The following is a 10,473-nucleotide window of genomic DNA, read 5'->3' as shown; positions in this document are numbered from 1 at the left end:
AACTTCCCTGTCACTTTCCTCCGCAAATCAAAGAAAGACATCTAACAAAGCCCATCAAACTTCCGCCTCGAACTCATTTCAACCCTTTGTTTTTTTTTCCTTCTCTTTCTTCTTCTCTTTTTTTTTCTAATTTTTATTTTTCTCCCCATCGAATTATACAAGTTTGTCAGAATGACCGAGCCCTCGACGGAGAAACCCTCCGAAGCAACACCCGTCGTCTTCCGCCGCGGCAAAAAGAAGAAGGCGGCCTACCGTCAACGAGACAACGAGGCCGCCACCGACAACAACGACGTCGCAGCGGCGCCCACGACGACGACTGACGCGCCCATCGGGACCTCGCAGCCCGCCACCGCCTCCGACTCGAGCGCCGCGGCCAACGTCCACATTAAGAAGGAGGACGGCGACGGCGACAAGGAGCTCGTCGTCGTCGACGAGGATGAAGACGCGGGTCTGTCGGTGGCTGAGGTGTTGCGGTTGAGGAATGCGCGCAAGGGCAAGACGCGTGGCGTCGACCTGCGCGCCGACTCGGGGTCGAAACTGGTCGACGAGCAGGCTTCAACGGAGCTGGTGGTCAAGGAGGAGATGTCCGGCCCTGCGGCCGCCGTGGTTGCGGGCTTGGGCAGGCGATTCGCGGCTCAGACCGGTTTGGTCGGTGAGCTCGTCAACAGACACATGTTAGTTGGCCGACTTTACTTTATATATATTTTTTTATTTGCCCTTGATCCACCCCTTGCCCCGAACGCCCGTGAACTAGCTTGGCGCATACTAATCAGGCAGGGAGGAATATATAGAATCAGAGTTGGCTAGGCGGAAGCAGGCGATGGGTATGGCAACAACAGGGTCTGCGTCTGGCTCATCATCCTCAACAACATCACACGACAGGCGGCAAGAATCCGACCAGGCGGCCAACTCATCCGGCGGCACTGGAGGGGGCCTTCTCGCTGAGACGCCGGCGCAGCCCGCCACCCGCGGCAAGCTCCATGAGGTCGACCTCGGCCAGGAGATGCGTGAGCGCAACGTCGTCGAGACGGAGCGCGCCGCGAAGCGGCTGAGAGGCGAGGAGGTCGGCGATGACAGCACAGAGGCGGGCGAGGCCGACAGGGGCAAGCCTGCCAAGCGAAACCGTCGTCCTAGTGAGGACGCACTCCGCGATAAGATGGTGGAACAATTTTTACTCGAAAACAAAAGTAAGTCTTTGCTTTTTTTTTTTTTTTTTTTTTTTTTTTTTTGCGCATCGGTGTGGATTCGTACGCAATGTCATGCTACGAATAAACAGGAGAAAGAACAAGAAAGAAAAAAATTGAACAAACGCTAACTGGCCCACAGTGGAAAACTATCAAATGGAGGATACCCAAGAACCGGAGGACGGAAGGGCACACGACGCAAGGGTGGCCGATGAGTTCCGTCGCGAGTTCATGGAAGCCATCCACCAGCGCAATCGTCGCCGACGACCAGCCATCAACCAACACAAGCGGGCGCCGAAGAGGGACGAGTCGGAGATCCTCAAGGGACCCAAGCTCGGTGGCAGCAGGAATTCGAGGGCCGCTATCCGGGATATCTTGTTGAAACAGGCAAACGAGAAGCGGGCGGCGGAACGATCGTGAACTCCTACTACGACAGGAGGGGGCGATGTCAAGGATTGTGCAACATCTTGATTTACGTCATTTTCCTTCGTCGCTGCTAGACGTTTTGACTTTCATACTGGATGGTTGCAACTTGGTAATTTGTTAACAATAAATTGATGAAGCGTTTCGATTTAATCACAGAATAATCCTGTGAACAAGGGGGACATGTTGCCAGTCAAGACATACAAAATCCGTGCTTCTTTTCAGTGGGCCCAAAAGTGATCAGAATGAACTGTTGTTGCGACTCTCTTATATGCCTTGATCGTCTTTGTAACTACCAAAAGCCTTGCCCCCTCCTTCTTGCGAGTGAAGCAATGAGTTCTGAAGCCCGATCCGCTACACGTTTCTGAGAAACACTGGACTGCATTCATATGCTTAACGTCAAGACCAAGCCGATAGAGAAGGCCTTGATTCACAAAAGACGAGAACGAGTATATGGAGTAACTCTGGCTCCGCTGTCCCATGTCATAATCCAACTAGGCCACGGTCGACAGGTTGGCAGAGCCTTCTCTACCCCAGTACAAGCTCTTTTTTTCGAGTACGTGCCCCAAACTTGTGGAACGCAGCACGAGATCGCCAAGACTTTGAGGGTGTGGTACTGGGCGACACACCATGTTGTGTATCATGATGTCCGCCGCTACCATCTCTGAGATAGTGGGCTGAAGCAACCTCCCCCGGAGTTACTTGGTGTGCCAGTCATGTCTGCACACATCATGGGACGTTTCCTACTGATGAAGTTGCCCAGTCATCACATTGCGACGGATCAGGGCCGCCTCAGGTGAACATGGCCAGGTATGTCACTCTCCTTGGATATAGTATCCGACCCGAAAGGTTGTTTTTAATTTATCAAAATATGTATTTTAAAATCAAGTCTATCAACTTATAGTCGGCAGAAAGTAGCGAGTTCCCCTAAAGAGAACCGATGGATCAAGTAGCACCCATGCAACCGAAGAAGAAAAGAAGCAACTGGTTAGAGTTTAAGCACAGCTTTACATTCCAAGCAGGAATGCGCCCACCAGTATCGCTTTAGTCAAGCTGAAACGGACACGCCGCCCCCTCTAGTATATCAAGAATGAACAGTCCCATGAACCAGAAATATTGTTCCGGGTCAGACAAGCGCAAAATTGCAAAGCCACAAGGCATGCTGCTGAATGAAGAACATTGCGGTTCAAACAAGAACGTGCAGGACCACCGCCACCCGGACAGGCAGATATAGCAAGTTTCATAATAAACAAAAAGCCCTCAGTCGGCTCAAACGGCCGGACAATGAAACAGGCTTGGTAACAGAGAATTGACTCAAAATCAGAAACTCCGATATGCGCTGAAAGCAAAACCCCCCTGACCCGAACACCGCGAATGATGGTGGAAAAGAAAAGCAAGTGAAAAAAAAAATAGCAAGGCCAACGGAGTATAAGAGGAACGCTGACAGTTTATGGTATGGTGCATAATAAATGCATCTTTGTCGAGAATCACGTGGTAAAACGTGGAAGAGGTATAATATAAATCAAGTGGTATAAGAGAGGGGGATAAAAATGGGGTTGGTGAAATGGAAAACCCCAATAACCGATGGTCGAAAACCGGTTCCGTTTTTCACCTGATATCGAGCTGAAATGGCTTGTAGCGACCCCCTATGGTGGCGCAGCGGGGGCACTTCCTTCTCGCTCCTTGTTCGCTCATCAAGACCTCGACGCAAGCGGGGCATAGACCGCAAATGCATTCGGTGCACGCATACGACTCTTTGAGTAAAGACACGCCTTGGCAGGCCGCGCAGTAGATTTGGGTGTTCTGGGACGAATAGCTCGGGGACGAGTCCGAGAGTCCACGAGACTCCATGTGAAAGTTATCACCACTCTCGGCGCTTTCGACAGAAGGAAATGGGTCGGGCACCTCTTGAATATACGAAGGAGGTGTCAGGGCCTGCTGCAGGGGCGAGGCCTGATAGTTGTTTTGACTCGGGAAGGACGGCGGTTGGGGAAAAGGGGGCAGTGATGCGCGGTGGACAGATACGGGGGATTGCGGTACCTGAAAAGTCAGGGCCGGGTCGATCAAATAGGGGCTGCGCGGACCTACAGGCGTCCTGTCCTCGTCGACTTCTTCCGTGGCTGATGCCGCCGCGTCGATCAAGTCCTCCCAACGCCTCCCCGTGTCCCCCGTCGGCTCCGCAGACTTGGCCTTGCTGAAAGGGTCGCCTGGCCTCAGCCGGTCTCCTGGAGCCAACCCGCCCGTGTCGTTTTGAATCCTCCGAAGCCAGTCGGCCGCGGCACCTCTGGATCTTTGCTTCTTGTGGTGCGACTCTCTGCCCCGTTTCGTTATGGACTGTTTCCGTGGCCGGTTCGGACCTAGGGGTCGCTGGAGAGGTGGCAGCGTCGATGATCGCCCCGGTGGTGATGTGGCAAGAATGGATGGTAACATGTCTCTGTGCCTGCTTGAGCTTCCCGACATGGTGAACAAGTCCCCGGCAGAATCGGTTCCTGGCAGATGAATCGGTGGTAATTCTATCGATGACCTCGGTAGCCTCCCCTTTTCCGAATCAGAGTGCCAACCCTGAGAGTTAGGATCAAGGCGAAAGTCAGCGCCCAATTTTCGCACTATCCACAACAACCAAAAGCCCGTGGAGGGGGTAAGTTTAAAGACGCACAGGTTCAGAGTCGCCCCATTCCGGCTCCATGCTGTGTTTGTGCAGCTGGGCCAATGCGGCTGCAGCGCTGGCCGCGGGAAGCATCTGAGTTACTGGTGGATATTCATCCTGGTTCCGCGGTGTCGGCGGGGCACTGGACTCGTCACGGTGGTAACCATGTTGCCGATCATGTGAATAACCACTTCCCTTGATATGGTCGATTGCGGGCGGCCGAGGAGCGGTCGCTGGGCTTTGTTGTGGTCGTTCGCTAGGTGGGGTGTTGATCATGAGAAGGAAGCTTTCCTCGGTTGCAGGAAGCTTCGATATGTAGTGTTCCGGGTGCGCTCTTCGGATATGCTCTTGCATAGAGCGATACCTCTTCTCCTAATTATTGGGCAGCAGTCAAGTCAGAATGGAATAAGATTTGGAAACCTGGGGTGCGTCTGAATCGGCCAGGGATGCCTGCGGCGGGCTTCCGAAAGGCCACCAATGGTGATCAATCCAATCGAGAGTTGTCGCTCGCTTTCGACGGGATTGGAAAGAGAGTGAACAATGCGGAGACGGCGCACAAGAGCCGATCGAGCCGGTTGATAGCATGAATGACGGCAGACAACATGGAGCTAAGGGGAGGTTTGAAGCACTCACGCCGATGCATCGCTTGCGGCAGCTAGAGCCATCTATTTCCGGGAACGTTTGGTAAGTCAATGCGGGCTTGCGGGAGTGTTGACCAGACGGTTTGTTATTGAGAAGGAAACGAATAAATAAATGCTCAACTTACCCTGATTCCTAAGCGGGCAAATGACCTCGTTCAGGGAGCTGTCGGAAACCGAAAATGAAGACGTGAGGGCGGAGGTTCGCGGAGGCATCGTGCTGTGCTGCGCTACGCTGTAGAGTGATGCAATTGCGGGCTGGCGTCGAGGCAAGCACCTGAGGGACCCCCCACCAAAAGAGGGGTTGACGATGCTAAGCTGTTGTCGATAAGATGTCGATTTGAAGGATCCGAAGTGCACTTGCCTATTGGGAGTTTAATTGCACCGAAAAAAGAAGTTGTGGTGTATAAAGGAAATAGTAGAAAGAGGGGGGGAAACAGAAAAAGAGCCGAGCTATCTGTCTGTTGGTTGGTAGGTTGGTTGAGTAAGGCAGTGTAGGTAGGTAAGTTAGGTCGGTAGGTAGCAAGTAGTAGGTGGTAGGTAAGGTAGGTAGGTAGGGGGTAGGTCAAAACTCATTATGGTAGCTCCCAAAGGGAAAAAGAGAGTCCTGTCCTGAATGGGTGAATGAAAGAGCTCACAACCAGCTTCGTCTTTCGGCACGGTGTCACAAGTGCGGTTTCGAAATGGGCCAGGCAGGAATGTAGTGGCAGTGGCAACTGACATGACATGGGAAGCTTAGGCATTGGACGGATTCGATTCGTTGTTGTTCTGGGGGTGGGGCGGCCCTGCGCGCATTGGGCGGGGTCTCTCTCTCCCACTACCAGGTAGAGGTGCTCAGCTCCCGTGTGGAAGCGAACTGGGAAGTTAGGAAGGAGGAGGAGGAGGAGGAGGAGGAGGAAGAAGAAGAAGATGGGAGCGAGCATGACCATGGGAATGAGCAGGCCCTAGAATCTAGAGTCGTGCTACTACTACTACTGACAATCAATCTCACACGGTCAATCCAGTGCAGGCCAGTCATGACAAGTCTCAATGCATTCAATCAATGCAGGGCGCGACATTTCCCAGATGAGGGCCCGAGGTGCCGATAAACACGGGATAATAGCTGGTAACAAGTCAGAGTCAGGTACTTTGACCTTTTAGTAAACGAGATAGGGAGCCCGAGGGAGGGGGATGAAAGATAGATAGATAGCCATTGGCTGCAATTAGGTGGTAGCTGCCCACCTCCATACCTTCCTTACCTTACGATAGCTTGCTTGGTGGGATAGCTTTGGGGCCTTGAACGAACTTGGACTGGAATCAATCAAAGCTCCCTGGTGCTACGCAGAGGTAAGGTAAGCTTCCAGGCTGACAATCTTCGATGGAAGAAGGTTGCATGCATTGTACTCGTACAAGATCCACTCAAGTAAGGTCCATTATCTCATAAAAGACCTGGCGGAGCTCTTGGTTTTTTTTTTTTTTTTTTTTTTTTTTTGTGTCTGTCTCGTTCCCTTACTATACAGTGTCCACCGGTGAGGTCACTTGACGTTTGCGCACTAGGATTGTTGTTTTGATGATTACTACTTTACCGTTACCAATCGCTACGTAAAATGAGTAGAAAAACGGGACGGATGACCAGCTCTCTACGCCGTAGAAAATAGTATTGAATCGCGTTTTTCGAAGCTTACACAGTGCCAGCCCACCACTCCCGACTTTTGGTACTCGTCCTAACCTAGCTAAGGTAGGGGTAGGCGCTTGCTACTAAAACACTACACATGAATAATTACCAGGTACTTTGTAAAGCACCTGATCCAGCCCAGCCCAGCGGTCGGGTTGACCGAGACAGGATGATGAGCAGTTGGTGGGCTGACGGTTGGTTTTGGTAGCTTACTCGGTAGTGAATTTTTATTTTTATTTTTTTTCACCAACATCCTATTCATCAAATCCATCTGTATAGTCATTATTAGTACTACGTATAGGCATGAATGACAAGCGTAACCCAGGAACTAGCAAGCACATGATTAGGCCCACTACTATGGTACAGCTTAAAGCACAGTGGTAAGGGAGGGATGCGACAAAACCTCTTGGCCAAGCTACGAGTCGAGGGTCTTCTTTTTTTTGTTGTTTTGTATTTGGAATGATGCAAGAGTAGCGGTGGCAATTTATCGAACAAAGACTCTCCTCCGACGTCGTGAATTGCATCCACTGTTTTTTTTGTCGTTCTCCTTTTTTTCCCACATGGATTTCCTATGTTCCGAGAGAGAGGCTTTGACTTTGTTCCTGGTAAGAGAGTCGAAAGTGATTCGTTTTGACGTCATTTTCTTGATCATGACACCCCTGTCGATATCCGAAAAGCCTGCAGCAGCCAGAGAAATGCAGATGGTGTCCTTCGGTACCTAAGGAAGGTGGTTATTATTACCTTTTGTTGTCATATTAAAGGGATCGAGGCCGGAGCATAAATAATATCGATGATTTGCAAGGTGTCCAATTAGGCGCCCGGTAAGTCTAGTCAGAACCTATTTACATATTTTACCAGTACTTTGCTATTGGTATAAAGAATATTACTTTGGCACCAACAGTCCGCTAAAAGCTTCATATTCTGTGGCTTGAACAGACTAGATAAGGTAAGTAGGTAACCACGGGTGTCAAGGTGTGTAAGCCAATGGATCTGGCCGAACTGGGGCTGTAGGCCGTTTAGACACATCTACCATCAGCCACATGTTTGTGGACTCCTATAAGTAATGTAGCTTAGTCCCAGGTAGGAAAGGTAACTCATACTGTAGTATGTATAGCCCGGCTAGTCCTTCTATCTAGAATTAACCTGGTGCTTCTATAGTAGACAATTCGGTACCTTGGTATAGGGGGAACAGAAGGTAATCTCTGAAAAGCTGGTTTCTTTAAATAACAACTCCGAATTCTGGCATCAGGATCATTAAATTGGAACCTCGAACCGAATGGAGAGCATCAATCAATTATAGTTGGAAAGCTGTTACACATAAACACGGAACCTAGTTTGAACGCGCCTGAAGGGGGCAAGCCAAAGCGATTTGGTACACTATAGCGACCGCCCAGGAATTCTGTCGGAGTTGCTGCTTTCCGAACAGGGGGTGGGGCTTCAAGTACCTGTCGCTGTCCCAAGTAATCCCGCCAAGCACACCACACACAGAGCAACAACCACACATCCCAAGTGTCGGTCGGTCTATCTCCGGATAAAGCTGGTTACCTATTTAAAAGGTGCCCGATGCAAATGCAGACATGGAGTGCAGCATATTTTTGCCGGCCCCTGCACATACCAACGTCAAATATATCGATCGATCGTGGCTTTTTTTTTTTTTTGACCCTCACCCCGTCGACCGCGGTAGCAGTCGTGCTTCAGGCGAGCAGCCCAACCCCGGTCCGAGGCACTTGGCACTGTCGTGACAATTCCTTCGCTGACAAGAGACAGGGTAAAGTGCTGTAGGCTTTGTCCAGTCCAGCTCTTTTTATGCTGTTGTGCAGGACACATCGCAGCGCCTGCCGACCTACCTACGTTAGGTGCATTCTTACATTACTTACCCTAGGTAGGTAGGTAGGTAGGTAGGTATGCAATGAAGATTGGCAAGGTAGTACCTAGGTTCAAGGTATTCGGCACAAGTTGCGATTGCGAATTCGGGTCCGTAGAATACCACGTAAACACCCTTAAAATACATTCACCTTCGGGAACCCACACCTACCGATACTTAACCATAACCATTTTTCAGCGGGATTGTGACAAGCCTATACTTGGAAATCTTGTGCCTGTACAGGAATGTGGAATGCGGAGGGGTGTGTATGCTTTGGTGAGTGGGTTTACCCGCGGGCAAGAAATGCCGTGCAAACGAGTTTACTTGCTTCTTGGTAATCTTGGTAGTGAGTGAGGAAAAGAAACACAAACACGCCGGTGGATCCAATGCTGTATCTTTTTTTGGGAAAATAAGGGAGAGATCAGACGAATAAGGCCGGAAGTCGGAAAATAAGGTGTCGCAAGGGCTACCCACCCAAGTTTGGAAACCAGACGCGTACTACTGCGGAGCACAGCGCAAGAAAACATGTCATGTATTATCTAGAGTAAAGTATTTTATTTTTTTATTTATTTATTTGCTTATTATTTTTCCATTACGTTGTAGTACTACTCGGTGGGTTTTATATCTGGGTCTAGAATAAGTGCAGTGATAGTAGTGTTACGGATTTTTTTTTTTCTTTTTTTTTTTTTTTTTTTTTTTTTTTTTTTTTTTTTTTTTTTTGTCAACAGATAGAATATGAAAGTTCCGAGGGACTTGTTTTGTTACAACGACCTCGGTCATCTTTTACCAAAAACATTACAATCCGTGGGGTATAAAGACTTTGTTTATGAATGATCTGATGTTTAATAGTGGCGCTGTCAAGGCATTGCAAAAATCCGTGTCGACCTTCCTTCTACTTTGTTTGCCCCGGAGTGGTTCGAGACTGGAGCAACAAATAACGCCTTGGCGTCGCCAGGAAAACTTCCAGATATGGCGACATCTAGAACCATAACAAGCAACCGAAACCAGCAACGTAGTATTTCAATCGAAGTGGTGGAGACTCGACGAGAGGATCGTCCAAAAGGTAAAAAAGAAAAAAAAATAACCATTATGAATACACCGAAAGGCCAAGAAGTACTGGAAACCATCTGATGTCCAACCCAAGTTCATCATGGTCTTTCAGCCCTGGCGCAGGGGCCGTGCCCGAAGATTTAACGTGGTAATTCTTTTTCAAATGTTCCCACCCCCATAGTCCAGGTTGCAGGTTTCAAAACACTTCTCGCTGGCCCCCTTGACACCCTTGCTCCAAACTCGCCTCGTCCGGGCTAAAGGCTAGGCATCTCTGGGCGACGGAAGGATTCTGGAGGGGCTTTGAAGTTTGCTGTCGTCCCGTGTCTAGCCAATGAATGCCCCATCGTTGACGTTTATGATGGAAGTCTGAGAAAAATTACAATAACTAGAAAAAAAAAAAGAAAAAAAAAACGAAGAGGAGTGGGGAGTATTGAAGAATTAAAAAAAGAATAAAAAAAGATTTATGGCGCAGTTGATAAAATCTCGTCTCCCCCTTCACTCATTTTCATCCCAAGAATCTACTCCATATGTGATCTGGTTGCTACAAACATCCGGTCAGCGCCCTTTCCTTCTTTACTGCACAACCTTGGACGAACGACGACAAAACGATAGCCCTCCTCGGCAACGAGGTTCTTATCCATAGCGGTACCACATACTACTCACGCCATCACGCGTGCTCCGGTGTTGGCATAACGACTTCACTGTCCGATCTTGACGTTGACGGTAGACACGCAAAGACTATACCGGTAGTCTCCCCGTGTTTTCGGGCTGCTCGGGGCCGGTCGGCAGGACTGCTGTCTAGGCCGGGCTGTCATAGCCTGTTTCTCGCCTCAAAATTCGCAAACACACGAGTTAGATCTTTGCCTTTCTGTGGAACAATTACTTCTGCATGGACGTGGACGGGGACAGCACAAGCATCCGCCGCCGACGTCGACGCCGCGGAAAGTGTCTGTATCAACATCCGACTTGAGCACCGCGTGGTCCTTACACTATCGCAAATAATTTTTTTTTTT

General features: G+C 49.6%; 3 protein-coding genes across 3 annotated transcripts; 2 read left to right on the top strand and 1 right to left on the bottom strand.

The window, feature by feature from the left end:
* The first annotated feature begins 31 nt into the window (after positions 1–31).
* On the top strand, positions 32–1,870 carry PgNI_04674 (uncharacterized protein). The gene is made up of 3 exons (XM_031124718.1): positions 32–674; positions 778–1,187; positions 1,327–1,870. The coding sequence occupies exons 1-3, from the start codon at positions 172–174 to the stop codon at positions 1,602–1,604; spliced, it is 1,191 nt and encodes a 396-aa protein (XP_030985277.1). The 5' UTR covers positions 32–171; the 3' UTR covers positions 1,605–1,870.
* Positions 1,871–2,449: 579 nt separating this feature from the next.
* PgNI_04673 (uncharacterized protein) lies at positions 2,450–5,738 on the bottom strand. The gene is made up of 4 exons (XM_031124717.1): positions 5,021–5,738; positions 4,888–4,919; positions 4,264–4,626; positions 2,450–4,169 (listed from the first exon to the last, which is right to left on the bottom strand). The coding sequence occupies exons 1-4, from the start codon at positions 5,106–5,108 to the stop codon at positions 3,216–3,218; spliced, it is 1,437 nt and encodes a 478-aa protein (XP_030985284.1). The 5' UTR covers positions 5,109–5,738; the 3' UTR covers positions 2,450–3,215.
* A 3,536-nt stretch (positions 5,739–9,274) lies between these two features.
* On the top strand, positions 9,275–9,541 carry PgNI_04672 (uncharacterized protein; the record flags this gene model as incomplete). Its single annotated transcript, XM_031124716.1, has 1 exon — positions 9,275–9,541. A coding segment is annotated over one exon (267 nt), but the record flags the coding sequence as incomplete, so codon positions are not given.
* Positions 9,542–10,473: the final 932 nt, after the last annotated feature.

Source organism: Pyricularia grisea (assembly GCF_004355905.1).
Source record: "Pyricularia grisea strain NI907 chromosome Unknown Pyricularia_grisea_NI907_Scaffold_2, whole genome shotgun sequence".
Taxonomy (NCBI): Eukaryota; Fungi; Ascomycota; class Sordariomycetes; order Magnaporthales; family Pyriculariaceae; genus Pyricularia; species Pyricularia grisea.
This window is presented reverse-complemented; position numbering and strand designations above follow the sequence as displayed.

Bases quoted from the DNA above. Each gene is read 5' to 3' on its own strand.
- PgNI_04673 (XM_031124717.1), bottom strand. From the start codon at position 5,108: ATGCCTCCGCGAACCTCCGCCCTCACGTCTTCATTTTCGGTTTCCGAC. The intron at 4,920-5,020 runs GTAAGTTGAGCA...TCCCGGAAATAG, and splicing joins TTGCCCGCTTAGGAATCAGG to ATGGCTCTAGCTGCCGCAAG. The intron at 4,170-4,263 runs GTGCGTCTTTAA...CCTAACTCTCAG, and splicing joins AATGGGGCGACTCTGAACCT to GGTTGGCACTCTGATTCGGA.
- PgNI_04674 (XM_031124718.1), top strand. From the start codon at position 172: ATGACCGAGCCCTCGACGGAGAAACCCTCCGAAGCAACACCCGTCGTC. The intron at 675-777 runs GTTAGTTGGCCG...CTAATCAGGCAG, and splicing joins GAGCTCGTCAACAGACACAT to GGAGGAATATATAGAATCAG. The intron at 1,188-1,326 runs GTAAGTCTTTGC...ACTGGCCCACAG, and splicing joins ATTTTTACTCGAAAACAAAA to TGGAAAACTATCAAATGGAG.